This window comes from Neopsephotus bourkii, unplaced genomic scaffold (genome assembly GCF_033783945.1).
Source record: "Neopsephotus bourkii isolate Nb327-2 ecotype Australia unplaced genomic scaffold, CSIRO-AGI_Nbou_v1 NB_845, whole genome shotgun sequence".
Lineage (NCBI taxonomy): Eukaryota > Metazoa > Chordata > Aves > Psittaciformes > Psittacidae > Neopsephotus > Neopsephotus bourkii.
This window is the reverse complement of record NW_026901341.1, coordinates 2,823,420-2,850,363: the sequence shown is the minus strand read 5'-3', so window position 1 is coordinate 2,850,363 and position 26,944 is coordinate 2,823,420. Positions and strand designations below refer to the sequence as shown.

General features: G+C 41.5%; 3 protein-coding genes across 3 annotated transcripts in view; 2 read left to right on the top strand and 1 right to left on the bottom strand.

Moving 5' to 3' along the window:
* Positions 1–10,062, top strand: part of PPP3R1 (protein phosphatase 3 regulatory subunit B, alpha) — a 42,906-nt gene extending 32,844 nt beyond the window's left edge. Inside the window, exons 3-6 of the mRNA XM_061356247.1 lie at positions 2,202–2,378; positions 4,919–4,978; positions 5,756–5,940; positions 8,118–10,062. Of these exons, the coding sequence (XP_061212231.1) occupies positions 2,202–2,378; positions 4,919–4,978; positions 5,756–5,940; positions 8,118–8,165 (470 nt within the window). The 3' untranslated portion in view covers positions 8,166–10,062. The remainder of the gene's footprint in view (positions 1–2,201; positions 2,379–4,918; positions 4,979–5,755; positions 5,941–8,117) is intronic.
* Positions 10,063–11,990: 1,928 nt separating this feature from the next.
* PNO1 (partner of NOB1 homolog) lies at positions 11,991–17,474 on the bottom strand. The gene is made up of 7 exons (XM_061356245.1): positions 17,273–17,474; positions 16,972–17,121; positions 14,753–14,836; positions 14,179–14,239; positions 13,338–13,455; positions 12,762–12,832; positions 11,991–12,273 (listed from the first exon to the last, which is right to left on the bottom strand). The coding sequence occupies exons 1-7, from the start codon at positions 17,456–17,458 to the stop codon at positions 12,206–12,208; spliced, it is 738 nt and encodes a 245-aa protein (XP_061212229.1). The 5' UTR covers positions 17,459–17,474; the 3' UTR covers positions 11,991–12,205.
* Positions 17,475–17,595: 121 nt separating this feature from the next.
* Positions 17,596–26,717, top strand: DNAAF10 (dynein axonemal assembly factor 10). Its single transcript, XM_061356246.1, has 8 exons — positions 17,596–17,805; positions 19,045–19,145; positions 20,165–20,295; positions 20,770–20,871; positions 22,917–23,032; positions 23,293–23,427; positions 24,857–24,954; positions 25,809–26,717. The coding sequence occupies exons 1-8, from the start codon at positions 17,620–17,622 to the stop codon at positions 26,014–26,016; spliced, it is 1,077 nt and encodes a 358-aa protein (XP_061212230.1). The 5' UTR covers positions 17,596–17,619; the 3' UTR covers positions 26,017–26,717.
* The last annotated feature ends 227 nt before the right edge of the window (positions 26,718–26,944 follow it).

Below are 26,944 nucleotides of genomic sequence, written 5' to 3'. Positions count from 1 at the left end.
TTGCCAGGGTGCCAGCTTTGCATTAAACTCCAGTGGGTCCCACAGCTTTCTGGCAGCAGGGCAGGGAGTGAAGGTAGATTGAGCCAACCATTTCAAAGTCTGACTCCATTAACAGTTTTAAGATTGTGAGGAAAATGGAAACCCAAGAGTTTCTGTGGGCAGAGGCAAGAGTTGGCAGATACCTTCAGTATATTGGTAAGAAGCAGCATTTTGTGCTGGTGAAATCATAAGCAACTGTAGGGGCTAATTGTCAGCTTTGCTTTGCCGTTCTCTTTATACTGTTGCCTTTTAGTCTCATCATTATGTTCTATACACAGCTTACCCTGTGGTGATATGGCACCTTTTGCATGATCTGGGAGGGAAGCTGGTTCTGTGTAGTTATGCCAACAGTAATTTGCTCTTGATGCTGCAGTGCGGTGTCATGCTGTTAAGGGCACACCTTCAGTCATGTACTATGCTACCACGTAAGCTGGTGGAGAAGAGAACGTAGCTTTACTGTAGTTGAGAGCCTAATTAATTGAAATACCAAATTGCAGACTAGAAGCCAGGGAAACAACTTGTAAGCCTCTGCAGATGCTGTTTAGCCTTATTTTTATAGCCCTAGAGGCAGAATCAGGTCTGTCATTTGCTGGTACAGCAAAGGGAAGATTGTTCTGGGAGTACTGAACCTTTTTTGCTCTCTGCCTCAGCAGTTGGCAAGGAGTTACCAAGACTGACTAACTGCAGCATGTCAGAATTTACTATTTAGGCAAAAAAAAAAAGCCTTGACAGAAGATGATCTTGTGCTTCTGGATTTCTTGCGTGTTCTCTGCCTTTCATTCTGAAATAGCACAGTTGTGAACACCTCTGGGTTTGTGTCTAGTTGGTTTTTCAAGAAGGATGTTGAGAAGTTTAAGTGGAAGTTCATTACTGCTTTGGTAAAGGATCGGGTCTTTGAATAGGCTACAATTTCCAAACATAAAGCTCTGCATATCGGCTTGACCTTATGTATTGGAAAGAGTAAGTGCTGTTTGGTTTTATGCTGTGCTTTTACAAAAGACAAGGAGGTGTTAATATGATCGAAAGTGGATCTGGTGGTCTGTATGTGCCTTGTAGAAGTTGAGAAGCAATTTCTGTTACTATTGGAGCAAATGTACTAAATGGATCTGAGAAATGTTGAGAAGACTATTCAGGCTGCCAAAGGCATTGGTGTAGGGAATTGAAAAGCTGTAGGTTCTATACAGTGTGTTGTTTACTGAGTGCTGGATGCTTTCTAGGACTTTCTAGGAATCATGGTTCCTCCTTCATACCTGAACATGGTAAGCAGTTAATGAACTAACTTTGATGTTGTAAATGAAGCTGCTGATAGGGAACTTTCTGGTTGTTGTGGGGAAAGCTTTTTCAGCTCTTCAGTAGTAACAGATTACAAGACTCCTTTTAATCATTTTAATGTATTCACAGACTTAGTCTGTTCCTGGCAAAGTCTGAAATACAAGGTAGGGTACTGGGTATATGCTTTGAGATGCTCTGTGAATTGCAGAGGATAAGTAAGTGGTGCTGCTGCAGGATCTGAAACTGCTTGAAGTTCTGGGACAACAAAAATTGGTGTGTGCAGGTTGTGGCTACAGGTATGCCTGTATGCCTGCTTCCTGCTTGAGATGGGTCTTGTCTGGGTGATGTTTTGAGTGATAACTGGTCAACAGTGGGACTGTGTTAACCAGCTTCACTTGGCTGCCCAGGAGATCCCATGTTTGGTATGCTGAAGAGTCAGTAGTTTTTCTAATACACTTACTAATAGATTTTCTTATGTGTTAGTCTTGGTTAGCTGTAGTGCTACAGCCTTCAAAGAAAACTCCCTCTCATCCTGAATTTCTTCATACCTGGTATTTGTAAGAGCTGTCTGACTAAGAACTAGCTAAGCACCCTCAATCCTTAAACATGTTGTGTCAGCATGGAGTATCCAGGGAGTCACAAGGCTAACTGTATTATGGCTGGTGCAGGGAGGAAAAAAGGTAAGGCTTATTTAAAACAAAAAATGGAAAGGCTTGTGTTTGTCTTCAATTTGATTTTATCTTTATAATCTTCCAGGAGTGTTTTAATAGTTGTAGTAAACTAGGAGAAATTCTGGTAGGAAGGCAATGAAATGTGCATTGTGTTTAACTGGCAAAGGGTTTACCGAAGCCTTTCTGAGAATAGGTGTTGGGGTTTTTTTTCCCTTTCAGTTGATGCTGATGAAATCAAACGGCTAGGAAAAAGATTTAAGAAGCTTGATTTGGACAACTCTGGTTCTTTGAGCGTGGAAGAGTTCATGTCTTTACCTGAATTGCAACAGAATCCGTTAGTACAGCGAGTAATAGATATATTTGACACAGATGGAAATGGAGAAGTGGACTTCAAAGGTAAGATATGGGGCTTTGTGTCTGTTTATCAGAACTTCTAATAAATTGAATTTCTGGAGCTTAAGAATTCAAATCTTGCTTCTGGTGAAAGGAGAGGGGAGGAAAAAAACCTTGTTAATCAAAATAAGGTCCTAATTCCTTGTGAAACTGAATTCCAGTAAAACTAGTTTCTCTGGCACACTAGAGCACTCCTGAGCGAAATGCTTAAAAAAGCATATTGTTTAGTCATAGCTATCCAGGGCATACTGAGTTAGGACTGCTCATTAAGTATCTCTTGAAGTGCAGTAATTCAGACTCTTCATTGTGGTGCTAATCTGAAGTATATTCTTACGCTGAAGAGACTGAAAAAGTGCGTGGACTGTGAGTGGTATGTCTGTGCAGAAGCTGTACTTACCCAAATGTTAGATCTGTCTTTTCTTGGGAGTATTTTGGAAAATCTTTCTAAACTGAGGAAGTGGTCTAGATTTTTCTGTGGGCACTTCCATTACAGGATTATTTTAGGTAGAGCTTAGGTAGACCTTTCAAGTGAAAACTGCAAGTTTTGATTTAGTATGTTCCTCCAGAATTTAGACTTATCTCAAATACTTGTGATTAGAAGGGCCAGCAGATCAAAAGTCTTCACTATTGGTTGGTGTTAAAACAGCCTCTGACCCTTAGAAGTGATGATGTTTGTAACGTCTGTTCAAGGTAATACTTAATATCCCTTGTTGCCATGACATAGGAAAACAGGCTGAGAAAGTTGGGGCTGTTCAGCCTGGAGAAGAGAAGGCTGTGTGGAGACCTCATAGCAGCCTTCCAGTATCTGAAGGGGGCCTATAGGGATGCTGGGGAGGGACTCTCCATTAGGGACTGTGGTGATAGGACAAGGGGTAATGGGTTAAAACTTAAACAGGGGAAGTTTAGATTGGATATAAGAAAGAAATTCTTCACTGTAAGGGTGGTTAGGGTTAGGGTTAGGAAGTTGGAACTATGTGATCTTAAGGCCCTTTCCAACCGTAATTATTCTATGATTCTATGACTAGAAAAGGTTAATCTGTTTTTAAGTGTAGAAAGCTCTTCAATCTCACTTCTATTGACAGGCTGACATTTTAAATAAAATGTTAAAATATAAAAGCTACTAACCTTTACAAAACGGGTTAAATTTCTGTAGAGAGAACTACAATGTAACTAGAATGTTGAAGTTTTGAGACCTTTTCTTGGTATCCGCTTCCAAAGCAGTAATTGTTGTATGTAATTGTTCAAAATCCTCTTGTGAAAAATAAGCAGTGATAAAAGATGATGCTATATTGTATGTGACATTGAGCTGTGATTAATATAATCATTGAGAGCTGTCCGTCTTGGGTGGGAACAGGAAGTTGTCAAAAACAATTTTCCATGGTGAAATGATGCTGTTGCAGTAAGTGGCAATGAATGCTGCTGTTGTCATCTGGCCAAGTTTGGTTCATTTAATTTATTTATTTCTGTCAGAGGGAAGCTTGGAAGGAGAAGATAGTAAAGTGGAATAGGGGAGATTCAGATTAGACGTAAGGAAGAAATTCTTTACCCTGAGGGTGCTGAGGCACTGGCACAGGGTGCCCCGAGAAGCTGTGGCTGCCCCATCCCTGGCAGTGTTCAGAGCTAGGCAGGGATGGGGCTTTGAGCAACCTGGTCTAGCGGGAGGTATCCCTGCCCGTGGCAGGGGTTTGGAAGTGGATGAGCTTTAAGGGTCCTTTCCAAGCCAAACAAGTCTATAATTCAAGAAGAGCAAAATTACATTTTGCTTGTTAAAAGGCCTAAACATTTTATTTTTTTTAGATTAACCTTTAAGCATAATGCTAAAGTAGTCAAGTCATCATTTTACTGATAAATCATACCTGAATTGTTGATTAAATATCACAAAACTTGTTCAAGCTGGAGTAGGCCTTTCAACCTAATGCTCTATTGCTGCACCTCTGTATTCTTTCTGACCACAGTTTAGCTTCTGGTTTTGCTCTATTGTTACCTTTACTACCCAAAACTCTCAAGAAGTCTACTTATAGGATCTTAACCAGACACAGCACATCCCAGAGTTTTATTTTCTTGGCAACTCAGGGTTTTGCTCCTGGAATGGCATCATTGTTGAACAGCGTTAATTTTCCTTTTTTTTCTGTTTTTTAATAGCAAAATAGATTTTTTTTTAATTTGTTTTAGAACAGTTTTAATTTTTAGTCTAATTCTTGCTTTAATTTGCGAAAATAATCTTGAGCTGTAAAATCAGACTCCCCACTGGAGTAGCTTTAGTAGAGATCTTAAAGTTTTAGATCAGATTCTTATGAAAGTCTGGCAACAAAATTATTTAAATACTGGTGTGAACAAGTCTGGTCAGTGAGCACAATGTTGGATTTGGAGTACTTCCTACTGAAGAACATGTAAGTATCGAAGTATGGACATTTAATGTCACAAAGCTTTAAAGATTTTAGAGTAATTTAGATTCTTCTTACAATTTCTAAACAGTTCTGAATGTTCATTTCCTTGGTTTATTAAACAATACACTTTTTGTAAATGTTTTTCTTGTACTCCAGAATTTATAGAGGGAGTCTCCCAGTTCAGTGTCAAAGGAGATAAGGAACAGAAGTTGAGGTGTAAGTATTTTGAATTTTCCTTAACAAAATTTTCTTAATTCTCCAAAAAATTCTTCTGTTGGTCAACATTGAGAAATTGGCAAATCCAGTGGGAAATCATGAAGGTAGATTGTAAGCGTTTTGCACACATCTGTAGAAGAATTTGCCGGTGTTCTGTGGGGAAGGTTTGATGAGGCTGCCTTCTGAATATCTTCTTTTTACTTCACAGAACTGTGTAATAATGTGCTTTGATGTTACTCATATGCTCCCGTAAAGCAGATTTTTTTGCTGCTATCATAGAACAGCACTAAATTCTTGTTTTGAGAACTGTGTCTGAGGAACACAACATAACCCAAGCCTTTGGAGTCTGGAAGGGTTGGGTTCATGCATGGATGTAGTTTCCAATAGGTAATAAATTCAGTGTTAATGCCAGATTTGCAGCAAAACAACCAGGTGGGATTTTGATTAATCTATTTCCTGGAAGGTTGTTATTTTTGTGCTTGTAAATGAGGTGCCATGTGGGTGCTTTACCTTGTGGTGGTAAAGGTTTTCCAGTTTATAGAGTTATTTTACTGCTGGTGCTAAAACTGTTTCAGCTGACAATTCTCAAGTGAGGTTTTTCTTTTAAATTCCATAGTAGCATTCATTATATTGTTTCTGATGGTTCCAAGGCTGTCAGAAATACCACAAAGCACAGGATTTTTCTCGGTTTGTGACACTTAGTGCAAAGCACATGAATGTATATTGCTCTTTTCTGACCACGTTTGTCACTTAAAGTTTTACATCTATCTTCTGCAGTTGCTTTTCGCATTTATGATATGGACAAAGATGGGTATATCTCAAATGGAGAGCTCTTCCAGGTGCTGAAGATGATGGTTGGGAACAATCTCAAAGACACTCAGTTACAGCAAATTGTAGATAAAACCATAATTAATGCAGATAAGGATGGTGATGGAAGAATATCCTTTGAAGAATTCTGTGCTGTAAGTAACCTCTAAAGAAAACTTCAATAACTTTGAATTCTAAAAAGAATTAAAATGGTAAATAGTATAAAGGGTAAGATTATAAAAGCAGAGTGATTTGGCAATAGTCACTCTTTGACACAGCTTTATTATAGATAGCATTTTTGTCTTACGGCTTCCAATAGAACAGTGTCTTTAGGGTGTATGAGCCAGTCAAGAATAGGTTTCTTCAGGATGTAGACTTTCCCCTTGAATCCAGCATGCCTGAAGAGATCGCTCAGAGCAGAGGAATTTTTACAGGGTAATTTCTGTGGCATTTTATGCCATACCAAACACAAGACCAATCCTAAACTATTTTTGTATATAGACAAAAATGCCTGACATGAAGACATATTGGATTCCAGTCTCTAAAGATAAGTCGTGACTGGCTTGACATAGGAAGCTGGTTTTCCTTGTTTTTAACACTTGATTGAAAAAGAAAGAGCACTTTTGGTTGTTCTAAATGGCTCTGGCTGCTTAATGAAATACATGGGGTGAAAAAAAAAAATCTGAGCACTGTGGGCAGCATGTCCTGTTCCTGAGGGTAGGGGCAAAGTGCTTCAAACCACCTGAAAGCTGTAAAACCAGAGTGCTAAAACCTGTGCGCAGCACAGCAGGTCTCGTTCAAAAAGTGTCCTGTCGGGGTGGTGTGGGACGGGAGAAGTGTATTCCACAGAGGTTACCTGTAGGTTAATCCCCCAGTCTCTAAACTGAGTGTCTACTCCAAATCACCCTTCAGAAAGGTTTATCTCTGCACAGTGTGGAGGTCTGGGGAGATTATCACCATCTGCAGAACACAGTGGTTTTACAAGGGCCAGGGTAGCAGGAATTGTGCCAGTTACAAGCAGGGCAACCGTTCAAGTGCTGCTCTTGAAAGGGACAAACAGTTGAAAGGCACGTTTTAAAAACCTTGGGTTTTACTGAGCAGAGTGCTTGAATGTAGCACTTGAGGCTTGAACTGGCTGATTCTCACCCATGTTGTATGGCTGCTTAATTAGTTGACTGCAAGTTTTTAATTTAAATCGAAACACATTGAAGCTTGAACACTTGAAAATGGGAATAATGAATGTTTTCGTGTTAGTTTTAAACGGTGTATTAATGAATGTACACCTGGGTTAGCACTGAGTCAAGCACTGCTTGTTTCCTACTCTTCAAATTTACTTCAGTTCAAACATAACTCGTTCATACTTTCATGATCAGTGCAAGCTTAAAGGAAAAAATCTGCCCTTTCTCCAAACTATTAAAATAAAAAGGCTCTGTTGTCTGCATGGTTTTTTTAGTAGTTATTTCTGTGACATCATGTGAAAACACATGGTCATTTGCAGAGAACTCAAAGACTTGCAGCCTGCAAATGCCTGCGTTAGTGAAATACCTGTTTGTTTCTTGCCCTGTTGTCTTGTAACCATCCATCGAATATAACATAGCCTTTTCTTTTGTCCTCCAGCTTCTGACCAGACTCCTTGTCTTGCACTATGGCTTGATTTTCCTAGTTCATTGGGTTTTTAGTTTCTTCAGTTTTTGCTGACCTCCTGACAAGACACCTTTCATTCCCGTGATCTCTTGTTCTTGCAGTTTAGCTTCTTGAATGTTGTGCCATCTAGCTACAAAAATACTTTTGTTTGTCGCATTTAGCAATAATATTTGGCCTTTGAATTTTGTCTCCATTACAAGAATTCCTCTGACCTCGCACCTTTTCCTTTCCTTTCTCTGTGCAAGAATCATGTGCCTTTGAACACTGGTAATTCCTTTTTGGGTGCGTGCAGTTTTGTCAGCAATCCTGCTGCCTTTCCTAAGGCCCTTTGCTTCTCCTGTGCAGAGGCACAGTTTTACAGGATGTTTCAGAAGTCAAGTCAGCATTTCATTTAACATGCAGAAACATAATATGAAGTCAGAATATGAAATGGAGGGAGAAAGCCAAAATGGTGTAATTTAGACTGTTTTTCAGACCCCTGAGTGTGTAGATCGTACTAACACAACTACTTGGTTCATACATCATTCATTCATGTATCTCGCAGTGCTTGAGATTCAAGTTAGTTCGGGGAGGCCAGGGAAGTACTGTAATTATGATCACCCTGAGTGCACCTTCTGAATAAAGTGTGTTCTTTGTGTGTTGCTGATTTTCAGTTCTCATCTACTTACAAACACTTTTTTTCTCCCAGGTTGTAGGAGGCCTAGATATCCACAAAAAGATGGTGGTAGATGTGTGACTCTGTAGGGCACCACCCAACACTTTTGCTTTCTTCTCCATCTCTGAAGATCTGCTCAAGACGTCCAGCAATGCTCTCTGTGTATTTAAATGGAAGTATTTTCTCTGTGAAGCCACATTTTCCAACATGAGCCTCATGAAGCCAACTAAGTGTTATTGAACTTTTATTCTCTCAATAACTCAGTGTAGCACTTTAAAGTCTGAAGGACAGCAAAGATGGAAAGAGCATATCAGTGTGGTGGAGAAAGGGAAGGGGTTGGCTTTTTAATTTATTTTTCTTCATCTTTTATAACAAGGAAATATCTATCTATATATATATATGTGTGTGTGTATTTATATATAGATATATATGTAGCTTTCTATATGTAGTAGCTAGGTGGGCTTTAATTTAATATACTTGATTCAGAAACAAAACTAGAGTACAAAGTGCCAAGCAGAATATTAACAGTTCAATATATGGATATACATCCTTACTTTTATTTCACACAGTTTTATATATATAGTAGAAGAATGTAAAATTTTAACTGGGTGTTAGGTCAGCTCTTTTCCTTTTCCTGTGACTGTTCAGATGTTTCTATATATTGACTGGCTGACAAAGCATTGCTTCTTATTAATTCACCTTAATTACATTTTTTGTAACACAGGAGACTAAGTTTATTTATACCTGTTAATATATTACCAGGGACTGTGTCTCTTTGCTAAATAACTTAGTACAGTTCTACTTAATATGAGAATATAGTTTAATGCTACTGCCAAGAACTAGCCCTCGTGCATATAGTAACTGTGGAATGCTTTGATGGCCGCTAGGTTTCGTCATCTAGGAACTGGGAGCAGTTACAGCTGTCCTGAAGCAAAGGCAGATCTGCTGTTCTGGATTCATTTTAGATACAGCTGCTCAAGGTGTTAGACACATCCATGATTTTTTCTTGTGCTTAGCTTAATGAAATTAGGATTGATGTAACTCTGCAGGATTCCCATCTACTTATTTTCTACAGTACTTAGATTAGAAAATGTTCTTGCCATTTAAATTGTTTTTCAACCATGATAGTTTCCCCTCTGCATTTAAAGAATACTACAGGTAGCATAAATAACTGGTAATATTTTATATATATATATATGTATATAGGATTCATACAGGGGGAAAATCTTGTTAACCTATGCCATAGAGGAGGAAAACTTCACACTATCTAAATTTATACCTCTTGCGGTTCTCCAGTCCTTTGCCTGGAGAATTATTTTCTTTTCTAGATTTGTCCATATCATGATTTGTAATGGATGGTAACTTGATATATTTGTGTGATATAAAAGTAGTGAGCCATGTTTTACAACTTTATATCATCCCTTCCCTTTTCTGCAGTGGTACTATTGGCTGGAAGAAAAACATTTGCTAGATTTTTTTAGGACAGTTCATCTTTCCTGTATAGTAGTTTTTCTATTAAAGAGAAAAAAAATTGTTTTATAATCAGGAGTGGGAAGTGCAGGTTGTCTGAACCTACTTCGATCGAGCACCTGTCTGCCATAGCTGTTCCTTCAACTGAGTGCTGCACATCATGGGCTCTGTCTGTGAGAGAGAAATCCAGGTGCTTGGTGTCCTTGCATGACATAAAGTTTTGCATGTAGATCGATTTAAAATGTTCCTCTTGTTTACATAATTTGCATAATTTAAAAGGTAAATGTTGCCAAACTTTGGTAAATGTTAATGTTCAAAACAAAAATCTCCACTACATGTAACTTTTCTTCCTCTGGATCAGTACGTGGTTTATAATCCCAGCCAGTGGTTGTATCTGTTCCAGTGTCAACTGCCATGTGCTCTGCTTCGAGGGGGAACTAGTCTTTTGTGAATTTTTGTACATAAGTATTTGTTACAAACATTTAGCAAATGCTTTTGATTTCTCTTACTTGCTTGTGCATATCTTGGCTGGCATTCTAGAAATTAGTGCTAATGTTATTTCCTTAGGGGGGCTGGAAGGGGAGGGATGAGGTTGGTTGGGTTTTGGTTTGTTTTTTTGGTTTTTTTTTTAATTTTTTGTTTCTTTGGGGTTTTTATTTTTGGAAATTTTTGTTTTTCAGTTTGTGTGGGGAAAACTGATTTATGTTGAATGTTTAGTTTTTCCTCTGCATGCTACATCATACGTTGTGGGAACTATAAGAACCTTCATACTACATGAATACAAAATAAAATATTTGAACCTTGGCTGAGCTGCTTCAGTCCTTACCTGGTTCTTCCCTGTTCAACTTCAAGCAGCATTGCAGCCTGCTCTAAAGGAAACAAAACTGCTGTTTGTAGTTCTTTGTTCCTTCTTCAGTGATAAAGGTTTATTGGAAAAAGTGCATAGGGTGCGGACAGCCCCCTGAATAATTCCAGGCTTTATTTCAGTGTTTCAGGACTACTTATATGTGTGTTTTTACTAAAGGTACATCTGGTTCTTTTGGCTAAATGTCCAAATTAGATAAAATACCTTGGTTTAATCCTGCTAAATTCAGAATGGTTGGGCTAAGTGGAAAGTGGTTTAAAAAATAAAGCCCTAACCTTGAATATAGGTGGAGAATTAAAGGCAGCTCCTTTCTCAAGGGAAGGTGTGAGACCTCTGCTGGTGGAATCAATCCTCACTGTAGTCGGTACATGCTTTATGGAAACCGTTTGCTATTGCTCTATGTAGTCCAGTTATCTGGGCCCTCCTCTGTTTCTCTCTTCCTTTCTACTGCTTTTGGTGAGTATGGACATGCAGCTGCTTTAGGGTGAAGATTAGGTTACTTTTGTATGTCCTTCCCTCACTCCCTTCTTATCTTTTCAGCTAACTGAGATGAAAGGACGTAAGCAGCTGATGAACAAACAGAAAATGTGCTAACCAGGTAGTGCTCTTCTACCTTGAGCTTCTCAGTGGACACGATCTCCCCTGTGTAGCTCATACTGCCAAGACATGTACATTTAAGTAACATGGCAAGTCTTAAACCTCATAGCAACTGAAGACTTGAATGAATCTGGCTATAATCAATAGAACGTGTTGGGTTGAAGTGACCTTAAACATTATCTAGTTTGAACCTGTGTGCCACGGTCAGGGACACCTTCCACTGGACCGAGTTGCTCAAAGCCCTGTCCAGCCAGGCCTTGACCACTGCCGGCAACAGGGCAGCCACACTGTGCCAGTGCCTCACCACTCTCATAGTGAAAAATTTCTTCCTAATGAAGTACTGCACTGGAAACTTGGACACTGAGAGAAATGTTTGCTCAATTTCCTAGTGTTTTTGGTCATCTCAGTTAAGCTTTTTTCATTCAAAAGCCTGAACTGAAAATGTGCTAAACAGCAAGAGACTTTGGAACAAGTCTGGCCGGCAGGGTTGGGAGAAGAACCCCTGTTTAAATCAAATGGGGACTGTGACAGGTACCTCATCTCTCTACTCCATTTCATGCACATAGCATTTTTAGAAGGCAGAGATTGAGCACTTGGCCAGTTCTCCTCCTCTGGTTCACTGTCAGGTGCTTGTACCTAACCAATGGCTCTTGACTTCACAAGGCTGCCTAGGCTATTTACCTCTCATCTTACTGTTTTCCTGTGCTGTGTTGTTCCGTAAGTAGCAGCGATTCATTGGGTAGCTTGCTTTTGAACTGTGTTCCAGGTGACTCCTTTTTCCAGGAAGATAATGAACTGATGTGTGGTTATAAACACTCAACTATGCTGATTCCCTTTAGGCTCAAAACGTTAAAGGCTTCCTGAAGTTCTGACAGCAGTTTCTTGATACTTTGATATTCAGAGTCAGTAATGAAGCATGGTTTTCTTTGAGGATAAGTAAAATCAGGTATTTGTACTTCTGACAGACACAACCGCTTTAAAATGACTTTTAATGACTATACAGAAATATTAGGTGTGTTGAAATAGGGCAGCATGTCTGAAGGAAATCAGACTGCAGGAACAGTCCCAGTTTTCTTCTGGACTTCCAAATCAAGGAAAAGACTGAACGCCTCTGTAGCTCCAGGCCTCTTGTGTGTACAGAAAACACAACTCCCAGCCCCAGTCCTTGGTGGTGTAGCTGTGCTGCAGCTCAGAACCTTTCAGCTGCTCTGCTGGCCACTGCCCTAATATTGCCATAAACTTTTGATGGAGGACTTCCTGCAGGAGAAAGCACAAACTCAGTCAGTAAACAAGATAATGTGTGTTATAGAAATACTTGTTTTGCTGTCATGTCTGTATTAACAGGAGAGTAAGCCCACAGCTGAGAAGGATGGTCAAGGTTGCAAGTGCAGAGTTAAACTACTGGTGCCAGTGTGGGTTGGGTTGTCCCCTTTGGCATCTTCTAGACAGCGCATTCCAGATAGCCTGCAGGGAATGCTACAGGCTGAATCAAAGAGCAGAAAGTATTTTCCTCCTGCACCACAGACAGGCTTTTGGGGTGCTTTGGAGACAGAATCAAAGTGCTGGGCTCTCTGATTCTTACCCAAACCTTTATCAAAGGGCAACAAGACAACTCCTAGCAAGCTACCTGGTCCAAATGCAGCTCTGGACCACCAGGGAAGAAAGTTAAGACAGCACAGAAAGCAGTTTTTCAAACAGCAAAATATATCTGTATGCAAAGCAGAAGATTAGATAACAGGACTTACCTAAAATTAGATTGCAAATTGCTGTTCGTGCCATTTTAATGTTCTGAAAAGATCCCAAAATGTGAATTTTTCTGTAAAAAACAAAGTAGCAGCAGTTAGTGAGGGGAAAAAAGCCTTCTGTTACTACATAGTTAATAAAGCTGGAATTTCAGATCAGTGTACCACTGCCTTTTCTACACTTGTAAATAGAAACAACCTCAAAATCAGAACACCTGCAATATAAACCCTGTGCTATTCTAAATCCTTTTTAAAATAGATTTTTACAATTTGAAAGTTTAGCAGTAGCAGCTTTAGGAGGAAAAGGTTATAGGGTCAGTGGGTTCAACTTCATTTGTGAGAGGTTGTTCTTGTGCTTTGGGGCATTACTCAATTCTGTGTGTACTGGTAACACCCATCATTCTCATACCGAAAGGTCAAATACTCAAATGGCATTTGTTAAAAATAACACTTAAATGATTTGTCCTCCCACTGCTCCACAGCAGTTTTGTAAAATTTAGGTTATCTCTGTTCCTGGAAAAGGACATGGGTTAGTTGAGGGATTGGGCTCTGCCCAGGAGGAAGTCAGTCAATACTTACGCATCAGCAAGAACGATTCGTGTCCTGGTTACGTTTTCTATAGTGAATTTTGTTTTTCCACCTTTCCCTGCTATTCTCCCTATTGCTCTTGACAGATGATCCCCCTTCAAAGGTTTGACTAAAACGAGAATAACATGCTAAGTGTAACAGCAGTGGTGTGCATTTCTGTAATGCTTGCCTTGCTGGAAGCAACTCAGTGTAAGTAGCACAAAAGCAATTTAAGGTGCAACATATAAATATCTATATTCACTAATGTTACTAGAACTGAAAATTGTACCTGGTGCTATGTGTAATCATGAGGTCTCTGGCATCAGAGAAAAATTCTGATAACAGAACTGCTGCAGAAGGCATTCCCTGTGTTACTGAGCAATTACTGTTGAGGAAAAAAAGAGCCAAAGTGCACTCAGCTGGCACCATTAGAAATGAAGTAGATCAGATTCAGATGCTCCAAGGAATCCCAGTAATACACGAACTAATAGATGTTTCTGCTGTCTGCTTCCTACCAGCTGCTACCAGCCCATTCTAGTTTAAAAATCTAATGGATGTATTCACCAAAATGCTCCATTTCACCTTTAAAACATTTACCCTGCAACAAGAAAAATCAAATCTCTCTGATAAAGTGATGTACTTTTAAGGATGGAGGTTGGTCGGGCTTTGTTAAGACGTCTTAGGAAAATGACAACCCTTTCAAGCCACCTGTACCCACACAATAACTGTGTAATGGAGGTTTTCCTTAACCCTGAAGGTAAGTGACATAATTAGAGCAGGGGAAAGGAATAAAAACAATGTACTTGCAGATGGTACCCACAGCTACATGAACACCACAGCACAAACTACTTACCATCTGTAACTTCAAATGACTCTAGGAAAAGATCATCTAATCTGATGAGAGCAAGAGCATCCTAAAATAAAGAGATCTGTTATCAGCATGAGTGTTGCAGTACCACAACGGAGCTGAAAGCTCACGTTTCCTTTATATAAAAAAAACAGTATTTCTCCACTTAATGTATCAAACAACAGCCAGCACAGGTCTGCAGCAAGGAGCAGATCATACAGTACTGTGAAGAGTGGTTTTGTTTGAGTTTTTAACAAGAGTGAAGGTTATGGGCAGCAAAATGGAGAGTCCCTTCACATGCAGAGCACATCAGACCCAGATTACTGCTTCATGCTTGCCTCTTGCACACAGCTAAATATGTCCTCCACTTTGTAATTTTAATTAAGTGATGCTTGAAGGTTACTTTCTTACCCTGCATTACCTTAAGAAATTAAGACTTCCACTCTAGTCACAATTTCAAACATACATTTCTAGAAAACCACCTGAGGATTGTTATTTCTTACTGTAATTTTCAGGGAAGCCAGTGGCATCCTGCAAGCAAATCCAAGCACTCTCACAACCTGGGAGTTGGGAGACTCACCTCTACTTGAAACCCAAGGATAAATGCTTTCACAAAATCAGCTGCTTTTGTCAGAGCACTGAGATCCTTTGTCTCTTGGCAAGTCTGCAAGACAGGAAGTTACATCTGCAAATTAAGGCTGTGCAAGTAGGGTCAGGACTTGGGAGGAAAAAAAACCTTGGTGCTATATTCTAACCATAAAACTCTACATTCAAGTGACAGCACTATACTGTGTTTTACTGACGCTAGAGTAACTAGTGTTAGTGCTGTTTTGTAACAAGAACAAAGCATCAACTACCACAGCCTGTGTTTGGAGGGGAGGGAAAAGAGAAACTGCTGAAGCCCCTCCCCAGCACACATGCTGACTGAGAACCCTTTTTATGGGAAAAAACCCCAAATCAAACAACACAAGCTAAATGCAGCATATAACGGTAGAAAAAGAATTGGCTGGTGGCAGGAAACCCCAAAAGTTGCTCTAATGCCACGATCCTAAAGATGTTTTACCAAGTGGAAAGAAACCCAGACAGGTTCAATAAAACATATGAATTAAGATGATATTTAGAACAGGAACAAATTGACCTGGCAAAGCAGCAAGTACTGGGCTGCTTTAGTTGTTTTACTTCCCCTGCCAGCACACCACAGGATTTGCTGTTAGGGGCATTTATTTTCAGTTCATGTTTTAATACTGGGCCACTCCTCTGCCACCATGGAAGAGTTTGTGTATATCTGCAGTTACAGATCTTAAAAGGGCCAATTTAGGAAAGAGCAGTCCTTGAAGCTGTAACAAAAGCAAAGCAAGGAACAATTACGGAAGGTAGTTATGTTGAGAGCTGGAGTATGTAAAAGCTCTTCGGACTTGTCATTTACAGCTTCTGCACCATGTCACAGAAATGACAGAAGTGGATTTTAAATTCTCAAGCGTTTTATATTCCTGACAGGTAAGGGCAACACTAAAGGGGCTTAAGCAAGAACAAAACCACCTGGCTTTCTACTATTGGTGCATACCAAAAAGCTCCGTTGAAATCCTGGGTCTTTTCTTTCACTTGCACAGTTACTCAATGGAACCTGCTCTTCCTTCCCTTTTCCTTCAAGTCATTTCTTTAGTTGCTACCACCAAACTTCTGGTGAGATTTTAGGGTTAGGAAGCAAAATTACTGTTGGTGTCTCTGTTTTCACTCTTGCATTAGAGGATCTCATACATCAACAGCGCTAATACAGTCAGTTGTACATCAAAGGCACAATGCGAGCTCTGGCTACACGCTTGAGAGCTGCTATGAACACTCCTGAGAAGGTGCAAGAATAAAGTGAGCAGCTACAAGAGCTACAATTCTATACTGGTGTCTGTATCCTAAGCTACTGCAGTGCAATCCGTAACAGAAAAATCACAAGCTATTAAACAACCAGCCCTTATCTTCTGCCACAAACAAAAGCCATTAGATTTGGTGCCCCCCTCAAGACACTGTTAGCTCAAAATTGTCATGTAAGTATTTAGTAGCCTTAAAAACCTAGAAAACATTATAATCCAAAAATCACATCTAACACAAGGAGAGTAAGATTCTTGGTAATTCTTAAGCATGTAATTTTCTCCTATAAAAACTGACACCCCCCAATCTTAGGCTGGCCCCTTCTAGAAAGGATTAACACTTTCAAACTACCGGCATTAATCACTTGCTTCTAAGTAGCAACTAACAAACATGACAAGATTAACCCCCTGTGAGGATTTTCTGGTTAAGTGAAACTGTGCAGTTTCCATCTTTCCAAGCATTATCTGGGATTTAGAATGCTTCTCTAGTCTAATACACAGAACAGGAACACCTACGAGAACAGGCACCGCGTTTCAGGTATCACAGAATCATAGAATAGTTAGGGCTGGAAAGGACCTTAAGATCATCTAGCTCCAGAACCCTCACACTAAACCATGCCACCCAAGGCTTTGTCCAACCTGGCCTTGAACGCTGCCAGCGACGGAGCATTCACAACCTCCCTGGGCAACCCATTCCAGTGCCTCACCACCCTAACAGGAAATAACTTCTTCCTTATATCCAATCTAAACTTCCCCTGTTTAAGCCTGAACCCTTTACCCCTTGTCCTGTCACTACAGTCCCTAATGAAGAGTCCATCCCCAGCATCCCTACAGGCCCCCTTCAGATACTGGAAGGCTCCTATGAGGTCTCCATGCAGCCTTCTCTTCTCCAGGCTGAACAGTCCCAGCTGTGGGAAGCGGAAGGAGTTCTCTCTACCTTGATTTCCACGTTCCTCGTTTTCAGGTTAAACCTGATTTGAAGTTGCAAGTGCTCCACGATAGGCGTGTATATTTTCATCCAGTTCTCTTTCAACGGCGTGTACCTGTTGGACGGCACGGGAACCTTCCGTATTTCGCCTTTTCCAACCTAGCGGGAAGAGAAGGCCGTGAAGCGAGGCAAGGCCGAGGACCGGCCACTGCTCCATGTGCCGGAGGGCCGACGGGCTGCCCCGCACGCCCCGGCTCCTCCCGGCCCCGCACAGGCCACGCCGCGTTTCCACGCCCGGCGCCCCGCGTACCCCGAGCGCTTCAGCAGCCACCGGCGGGAATGCCGGCCTCTTGCTGGGCCGCGGCTCCGCTGTGTCCATGGCGGTCTCCGCCGCCGGCTCCTCCCCGCTCGCCGACGCCGCCCGCCGCTTCCTCCGGTTCCGCTTGGACACGACGCTGGTGAAGCCGCCGCCATCGCCCGCCGCCTCAGCCTCCATAACGAGGCACGGAGGGGGAGCCATCACACGGGGTCTAGCTCCAACCGCCGCCCGCGTGCCTCCACACCGCCTGCCGGAAGAGCGCCACCGGGCACTTCCGGTCGCTGCGCCCGCCCCCTCCGGTGCCGGTAGCGGTGCGGAGCGGGGGGCGGTGTGCGAGGATGTCGGCGGGGCTGGAGCGGCCGCAGCTGGTGGCGCACGTGCAGCACCCGCTCAGTTACACCCTGTTCGACTGCAAGTGGGTGCCCCGCAGCGCGCGGCTCCTCTGCCTGGGCAGCGCCGCCCGCGGCACCGGCGTCATCCAAGTGTACGAGCTGCGGGGCGCGCGCGTGGAGCTGCTGCGGGAGGTGAGCGGGGATGGGGGGGGGTCCCGTGAGGAGCCTGCGGGTCCTGAGAGGGGCCTGTAGGAAGGTGGGAGAGGGTTTGTATGAGGGCCGGTTGTGACAGGAGCGCGGGTTTAAACTGAAGGAGAGCAGGCACAAGGGGGACCCGAGGGGAAGGTGTTTTACAGTGGGACAGCGGCACAGGTTGTCCAGAGAGGTGTGGATGCCCCATCCCTGGAGGGATTCAAGGCCAGGTTGGATGCGGTTCTGGGCGATCTAGTTGAAGATGGCCCTGCTTGTTGCACGGGTTGGACTGGGTGGGCTTAGAAGGTCCCCTCCAACAAAACTATTCGATCTTCCTCTGCTCCTGCGAGCCCTGCTGTAGGGATGAGGCCCGGCAGGCCCTGCCGTGGGGCCACAGCTCTGGCCTGATCCCGGTTGGGATGGGAGACACGGGCGGTTGTTCAGAGCTAGCGGGTTAAAAACCTGAAGGATAAACCTCGGTACCGGGCCCGGTTTGCCTGTTGAATTTGCTGTGCCTGTCATTCATGTCGCGCTAGGCTGGCGAGCGTTTGTTGGCTTGTTGTCATGGCCAGCGTTAGAGGGAACGCGGGAGGCTCGGCGCCGGTTGTGTTTGGTGTTGGGGATTTGATTGTTTGGTTTTGTGGGTTTGTTTGGTGTCTTTTTTGGGGGGGGGGGGGGGAGGGTGGGTTTTGTTGTTTGGTTGGGGTTTTGTTGTTGTCGTTGTTATTGTTTTGGGATTTTTTTTTTTTTGCTTTTTAACTAAAACTGACCTTTGTGAATTTGCTGATTTTCGGGGTAACTGCACCTCAGGTCCACAGAGACCCGCAGGGCACAAGCAAATAAGCTGCGGGTCTGTAGGGCCGAGGCACTGCGGGTATGTACGCGAAGCTGCTACGGATTGACTGCTTAATTCTCCCGTCCTGGTGTACCAGCGGGGCTCTGGTGTCCCTCTGCGCTGTATTTGCAAATCAGCAGAGACAGCAGCCTCTAATGAGCATCATTATTGAGCTGAAGTGAGATTTGTTCTGGTTTTTTAAGACCATTAAACTGAAGTCTGCACAAAGAAATAAACACAAAGTGTTTGTCTTTGGTAGCATTTGCACTGCGTATTACCCCAAATAGCTCGTGTACATGTCACCCACATCTGTCACCCCCGGACTGCAAGGGACTGCTGCTGCAGTCTGCGGTTGTGTTGTTTATTAACATGTGCTGACACAAAATGTATCCTTTCTTTACAAGATTGAAAAGGCTAAACCTATAAAATGTGGAACTTTTGGTGCTACATCTCTGCAGCAGCGATACTTAGCTACAGGAGATTTTGGTGGAAACCTTAACATATGGTAAGCACAGGTATTCACTGGAAGCTTTTTCATTTCATGTTGTACTTGTCTGTCTGAACCAACGTTTCTGTGTGTGGCTTATGTAAGATGCTCTCTGTGCTGCGTGTGATTGAGATCCGGTCATAAGCTTTGCTGGCTACTGTGTTTGGACCATGCCTGTTCTGTAAATCAACATGAATTCTGCACAGTGGTTTGATTCAGCCTGTTCCATTGGCATCTTCTGTGTGCAGCGACGAACACCTCTTAAAGTTCTGCTCGGTCAGGCTTTGAATGGATGCATGAGTGCCAATTAAGGTAACCTATACAACAACCTAACCTGTGTACGAACCTAAATCTGATGTCTAGATTGAATACAGATTTTTAGTTTTGAATCTTCAAATGTTTTTTTTTCAGGTCCCTGAATTATTTGTATATTTTATTTGGTAATCAATTTGCCTACACAAATTTAAGTTATGCGGTCAAAAAGGGGGTGTTCTTTATATTGTTATTTTATTGATAATAATAGTAATAATATCTTTCAATTGACAAGGAACTATTGGTTCTGTTTTGTTGGAATAGCAGCATGGATTAGTCTCTAGCTGAAATTTAGAATAAAATTCCAAAGGATTCTCAAAGGATGGGAATCGGCAAAGAACAGTAAAACCCCCAGTTGGGTGTAACTTGCATTTGAAGAGCAGGATTTAGAGCTAGGTGGGGATCAGTGAACAAAGTCATTGTACAGCTAATTGGAGAGTTTTGATCTGTGGCATGATTCATTTAAAGCCCAGCATAAAAACGGGTTCTTGCTGTGCTGAATCCCACAGCTGCCTTTACAAACAGGGAAGTCCAGAGCCGAGCAAAACCAAAGCAAAAAGCCAAAGAAGGAATCAGACTCATGGTGCTTAATGGCGATACCCGTATTTTGTTCCCACTATTAATCTGAGTTTGTATAATTTGTGCTACATTTCCTCTCATTTTTATACAAATCCCAAGTGTCAAGGAAAATGCTGTGTTATCTGTTCTTTTTCTTTCTTGCCTAGGAATTTAGAAGCTCCTGAAATACCAGTGTATTCTGTGAAAGGTCATAAGGAAATCATAAACAGTATAGATGGTGTAGGTGGCTTAGGAATTGGGGAAGGTGCACCAGAAATTGTCACTGGCAGTCGAGATGGTGAGTTAGTGAACTCTGAAAGTCTTTTCAGTTGGTTGGAGAACTCAGATGGCAGGGCACAATCTGCCATCTGAACTAGTTACAAACCTGTTGCAACTAGTTTCTAGCTCTTCCTATGCTGTCCTATGAATCTTGCTTGGGACAATTTTCCTCTGAATTCTTTCAGAAGCTGCAGATAAGCAGAAGAAAATGTTGTCACTGAGACAGTAAGAATACAATGTAGAATAAATGCAAAATGATAGCTAGAGAAAATACATCCTGAACAAACACTTTTGCTTTATTATTTTGTTTGTTGGGTTTGGGTTTGTTTGGTTGGTTTTTTTGTATCCACTAAATGTAGTCAGGCTTTCTTTATGGAGAGAAATGCTCCTGTGTTTTGAACGATCAGGCTTAAAAGCAAAGGCCTTCCCTGGGAAGATTAACACAATGTGTCAGTGTATCCATAACACAAAATTCATTCTTCTTCTTTCCCAGGAACTGTGAAGGTGTGGGACCCAAGACAGAAAGATACGCCTGTCGCTAATATGGAACCTCTGCAGGGGGAGAGCAAAAGAGACTGCTGGACCGTAGCATTTGGTAATGTATGAGACTATAGCCATGCCTTCCTCTAATATGACTTGCTTTGGTGATTATCAGAGCATTTCAGGATGATATGGAATAGCGTTTTTTTGTATGGGCACATAAGTAGCACATGTTGCTTTTCAGCATTGTCAAATTTATGTTTTTTTTGATTTTCTCTTTTTCCCAAAATAAGCTGATTTTATGATAGTTGGGTTTTGAATTCTTTCTCCTATCACCTTTGGTCATAGTTTGTGGTTGGGCTTGATGATCTTGAAGGTCTTTTCCAACCCAACTGGTTCTATGATTTCACTGACCAGCTGTGCAAGCTTTATTTCTATGCCTAGGAATGTAAAAACAGTATCTCCAGCTGCATGGTCCTGAAGGAGTGTAAATGTTTTGTTGATGAGAGTGTGTTTTGGTCAATGAGAAAATGAACATGAGCCGGCTTCAGTGTGTTCTGGCAGCCCAGAAAGCCAACCGTATCCTGGGCTGCATCAAATGGAGTGTGACCAGCAGGTCGAAGGAGGTGATCCTGCCCTTCTGCTCTTGTGAGACCTCACTTTGGAGTATTGTGTGCAGTTCTGGTGTCCTCAACATAAAAAGGACATGGAACTGTTGGAACAAGTCCAGAGGAGGCCACAAGGATGATCAGGGGACTGGAGCACCTCCTGTATGATGATAGGCTGAGAAAGTTGGAGCTGTTCAGCCTGGAGAAGGCTGTGTGGAGACCTCATAGCAGCCTTCCAGTATTTGAATTGGACATATAAGGATGCTGGGGAGAGACTCTTCATTAGGGACTGTAGTGATAGGACAAGGGCTAATGGGTGAAAACTTAACCAAGGGAAGTTTAGATTGGATATAAGGAAGAAGTTCTTTACTGTAGGGGTGGTGAGGCACTGGAATGGGTTGCCCAGGGAAGTTGTGAATGCTCCATCCCTGGCAGTGTTCAAGGCCAGGCTGGACAGAACCTTGGGTGAGATGGTTTAGTGTGAGGTGTCCCTGCCCATGGCAGGGGGGTTGGGACTAGATGATCTTAAGGTCCTTTCCAACCCTAACTATTCTATGATTCTGTGATTCTGTGAAATGTTGCAGCACACAGGGAACCAGTCGCTGTTGCACTGTAGTTCCAATTATCAAGCATTAAAGCATTAATTTAAGAGAAGATCTATGAAGCTAAGAGCTAATAAAATACAACAGTGATGCTTTATCTGTGCTCTGCATTTTTCTTCTGGAGAGAACAAGCTGCTTGTGTTCTACACCAGCTGGTGTTTCTGGATTAGCTCTATTTTTGTCTCCAGAGTAAGTTTTACAAACTGCTAATAAGTGCATGGATTGTAATTGCAAAATTGATAATAAGGACGTGACTTTCCCTGGCAAGAAGGTGCAACTCTAATACTCATTGCTGTTGCTATCTTTGTCTTCTGCTTTGATGAATGGAGAACAAAGTGCCCTCATATTTTCTTCAATTTATTTCAAGTTGCTGAAGCTTGAGCCAAGGCTGGGTTCACCTCGAACTACATGCTTTGGGCTAACTTCTTTCAGACACTGATATGTTTCCTTGATCCTGTCAGCAGAGAGTTTTTTGCTTGCAGGCTTCTGCGTTTGTCTAGTGATGCCTTGGTAATACCCAGGGTTTCTCGACAAGTCTGTGTCTGCACTAATAGCTCGTGCTTGAGAGGTTCACTAAGGAACTGCTGAACCACTTTCTGCTCCAGTGCTGCGGTGCTGTCTGGGGAGCATGGTTTAGAGCAGATAAAGTTTTAAGAGAAGGAATGTACTTATGTAGGTTTACAAGTGCAGAACGTTATGTGGTTTAGGCAGCTTTTGGCAAGGGGAATAAGAATTTTGTTAATATTTTAAAAGAGACAGATTGCCAGGTTTGAAGCTGTATTTTTCTCTATCCCTCAGGTTTGAAAACCAGGCAATTCATTAAATCTTAGTATCCCAATAGTAATATTTTGCTGACGTAACTCTAAGTTGAAATTGCAGGTTTAGGAGGTCTGAAATTTACAGATTAAAGAAGGTTCGTGTATGCTGATGAATTCTTTCTCTGTGTCCAGGCAATGCTTACAATCAAGAGGAACGTGTTGTATGTGCTGGATATGACAATGGGGACATTAAGTTGTTTGACTTAAAAACCATGTCACTAAGATGGGAGACCAATATTAAGAACGGGGTAAGGAAACTACAAAAATATATTTCATCCCAGGTCCTATGCAGGTTCAGCAAATTGTACCCCCCCAATTTTTTGTCTGGATAGCACGGGGTATTTTTCAGTGGATTTGTTTTTTCAGGTGACTGTTATTTCCAAATTGGTGACGTTGTCATTGTAAAAAGAACCGATGATTAATACATATTTACAATTAGCAAAACTTCCCCCCCTTTCTTTAGCAGTGGCTGAATTTCAAGGCTGAATGTATTTTTTTATATTTCCAGGTTTGCAGTGTGGAGTTTGACAGAAAAGATGTAAATATGAACAAGCTGGTGGCCACGTCGCTTGAGGGAAAATTTCATGTTTTCGATATGAGAACTCAGCATCCAACCAAAGGTTTTGCTTCTGTTTCAGAGAAGGTATGGGGAGACAGGATTTCTTAGTAAGAGACAAGCATTTTGAATATCTGCTGTTGAAGAACTACAGGTTTAAATTATTGTCTTTGTTAATGCCCCTGTAATGGGCACAAACTCTGTGGCAGCACGGTTGGTGTGGCCCCTGGTGCAGCAGTGAAAGGGCTTGTGTGCATCAGCTGCCAGCACTCACCCAGCTTTCCTCCCATTTATAACCTGATACTTGGGTGTCTCTGGGTTCTGTTGCAGTTGCACCTCTGTGCACTCAGCTCTGCCCTTAATCTGGGAGTCATGTTTATTAGAGGCCATATTAAATTGTGATGAGCATGCAGATTCAAATCTTAAAATATATCCCCCAAAACATGAGCCCTCTGCGAGCACTTTTCTTCCTGCAGTCACCAGACCTCATATGAGACACAGAAAAAATTTATTTTTCTTCAGAACCAAGCATTTTTGGATGGGGATATTGAGGGTGAGTGAAAGAGTATATTGGAGAGACTTACTGGCCTGCAGGCTCTCAACTATGGAGAACTCTTGTAACCCTTTTCCTCCATCTGTGACCACTGCATTGATTAGTTTCTTTATAAAACAGATTGGTTTTTCTTTTCTTTTGTTGAGGTGGGGTTTTTTTTGTTGTTTTGTTTTGTGAACACGATCTGGTGATAATAAATCTGGAGAAAAGGAGCTTTTCTGGTGAAGCTCTTCTCCAGGAATGCCTAAATTGGAAAAAGCTGAATTTCAACTCTAGCATCTTTATTATTTTCCATACTACCATTCAAAGCAGATAAGACATTGGAAGTACTATCATTAGATGACACAAAAGTATTTACTGAATTAGTGTTTGTGATAATCAAAGTGTGAAAATGGCATTTCTTTCATTCACTGCATTTAAGCTTTTCCTTTTGGGTATTTGCAGACAGATATGCAGTAAGTCAGAGTATGCGTGTTGGGTTTATTTCCCTAAGTTGCTGTGTGATCTTGCCATACCCTGGCTAAGATGTAAATTGGAATTGTAGATTGTTTGCACTATATTCCCTTCCAGTAATGATTTTAAGAGATGTCAGATAGTGAAATTAACCTTGTGGTGACTGTGTCTCCTAAGAGCCTGGCAATCCTGTAGTTCCACAGCAGTTCCAAAAGACATGCCTACACAGCCACTTCTTTCTAACCTTGTTCATGTGGCCAGTCCCAAATAAGCTGAAGTATCAGTGAGCAGTGGCCTTGGTAGGGATGCTGCCTTATCCCTGTGGAAGACCAGGGTGTGTTGGAGGTCTCACTTGGCTTCTCCTGTGTGGGAACTGGCTGCTCCTGTGGCAGCAGATCGGCAGGCATGTCCCAGTATCCATGAGAAGGCCAGGTTCTCTTCATACAAGTGATTGCCGTTTTAATTGCATCTGTAAGTGACTTCTATACAACACTGATTTTTCTTTATTAGGTGCAAAAATCTACCATCTGGCAGGTTCGACACCTACCACAGAACAGAGATATATTTATGACAAGTGGAGGAGCTGGGAGCCTTCATCTCTGGAAATAGTAAGTGATCACTCTCCAGTCTGCAACAGGGGAAATAAAAAACCAGCCATTTAATGTTTTAAGAAAGAATCTTCCTAAAAATGATGAGTTAGGGTCCTGCTTCCAACCTCAGAATATCTCGTTAAAATTATTGCTTACAAATGCAGCAGAAAGGGTAATTTGGGGGCCAGTACTTGACCTGGAAGTTGAATTTTTGGGTGACGTGGTTTAGTGCGAGGTGTCCCTGCCCATGGCAGGGGGGTTGGAACTTGATGATCTTGAGGTCCTTTCCAACTCTAACTGTTATGTGATTCTATGGTTCTATAATTAATCCATAAATGAATGTGACAACTGCACAGGTGAATTGAAAACCTGGACTTTTAATGATTCTTATGTTTGCATCTTCTTATGTTACATGGCAAAATTATTCAGTCACCCTAAATGCAGTGAAATAAGCGTGCTGTTTCAGAGGGATAGCTGAGATAAAATTCTCTTACCTATGGCAAAAGCCAAACAGTTAAAAAATGAAGTGCTATAGGAAAGAGCTGTCAGCATTCAAATCAAATGAGGCTTCCTGCCCCATTTTTTCTTTCATGAAATATTTACTAAATATGCAGCGTGGATATAGCTGGATATGAGGAACCTGGTCTAGTGGAAGGTACTTCTGCCCATGGCAAGGGGGTTGGAAGTGAATGAGATTTAAGGTCCCTTCCAACACAGACCCTTCCGTGATTCTATGATTATTCATTATTGTTAAGGCATTTGTTTGCATTATCTACAGAACAGAGAAAACCTTTCTTTTAAAAGTAAAGAGGATAATGATGTGTTTGTATCAGTGAATTCTAAGTGCAAGTTCTTGTTTTCCTTATTGCCAGTGAGTACCCAGCTCAGCGCTCGAAGAAGGATTCTGAAGGAGCCGAGATGGGGGTGGCAGGTTCTGTCAGTCTCTTGCAGAATGTGACTCTGTCAACGCAGCCGATATCTAGCCTAGACTGGAGCCCTGACAAAAAGGGACTGTGTGTTTGTGGTGCCTTTGACCAAACTCTGAGGGTGCTGATAGTTACAAAGCTTAACAAAGTTTGACAGGGAAACTTGAATTTCTGATGAGAGAGCAGAATGGTCTGCAGCCTGTAAATATGAGAGGGAGAGCCCTCCTCTTCCTAATTTAATTTCTCCCTTACTAAAAACTGGATTAAAGAAATAGAAACCAGATCTTTCTATTGAAAGTTGAGATATATGCAGTGAGAATTGTCTGACTGACTGTGCCACAATGACTTGAAGTTGCCTGGGCACAAAGCTTTTACCTTCTAGAAATGTGAATTTACCTTTAAAATAAAAGGTGCCTTTGTGTTAGCTCAACCTGTAATTTCAGAAATCATTTTAAATTGTTTGTGTTCGGTTTAATCATAGTGTAAATCTGTTCAGAGTTGTTAAACAGTTTGGTTTTTTATATATAGTATTGTCCATATGCATTCATGCTATGGAAACTCTTATACACTTCCTCACAGAAAGTCTTTGTGTTATTGGCTATATTAATTAGAGCATTTGTTAGATGACTTAGTTTCTATACTGTGTGAAAGAATCCTATAATGAATGCTGAAATATTCAGGTTCAATAGAGTAAGCTTTTCATTGGAGATCATATTGAAATTAAACTGTTGAGCAAAATGCACCTTTTTTATTATTTTAGTTTGGTTTTGTAACAAGTTTTTATGTTCTGTTGTTTTTATATCTGTTCACAACTTGGTAGTCTGCAAATAAAATTATATGAAGTGTTGTCTTAATATGAACAAAAAGTATATCATTCAAATATCCAGAGATTTAGAGAAGGAATGTGCTTGTATAGGTTTACAAGAACAGAACTTAGATAAAACTGAACTTATTTTGCAGCAAGTCTCTAAAACTTACCTCCATCAGGAAAAGCAAGCCTATCTTTTTTTAATGGACTCAATATTTCTTCAAAACCTGATGTTCCTGAGTAGCTTTGTTACCATAGTTTCAGCTGAACTTCA

What these genes read in the sequence shown, in the direction of transcription:
- DNAAF10 (XM_061356246.1), top strand. Translation starts at nt 17,620, where the DNA reads ATGTCGGCGGGGCTGGAGCGGCCGCAGCTGGTGGCGCACGTGCAGCAC. An exon ending in GGTGGAAACCTTAACATATG is followed by an intron (nt 19,146 to 20,164) that starts GTAAGCACAGGT and finishes TTTCTTGCCTAG; the next exon opens with GAATTTAGAAGCTCCTGAAA. An exon ending in AGACCAATATTAAGAACGGG is followed by an intron (nt 23,033 to 23,292) that starts GTAAGGAAACTA and finishes TTATATTTCCAG; the next exon opens with GTTTGCAGTGTGGAGTTTGA.
- PNO1 (XM_061356245.1), bottom strand. Translation starts at nt 17,458, where the DNA reads ATGGAGGCTGAGGCGGCGGGCGATGGCGGCGGCTTCACCAGCGTCGTG. An exon ending in GTCATTTGAAGTTACAGATG is followed by an intron (nt 13,456 to 14,178) that starts GTAAGTAGTTTG and finishes TTCTCGTTTTAG; the next exon opens with TCAAACCTTTGAAGGGGGAT. An exon ending in AATTTGCAATCTAATTTTAG is followed by an intron (nt 12,274 to 12,761) that starts GTAAGTCCTGTT and finishes TTTCTCCTGCAG; the next exon opens with GAAGTCCTCCATCAAAAGTT.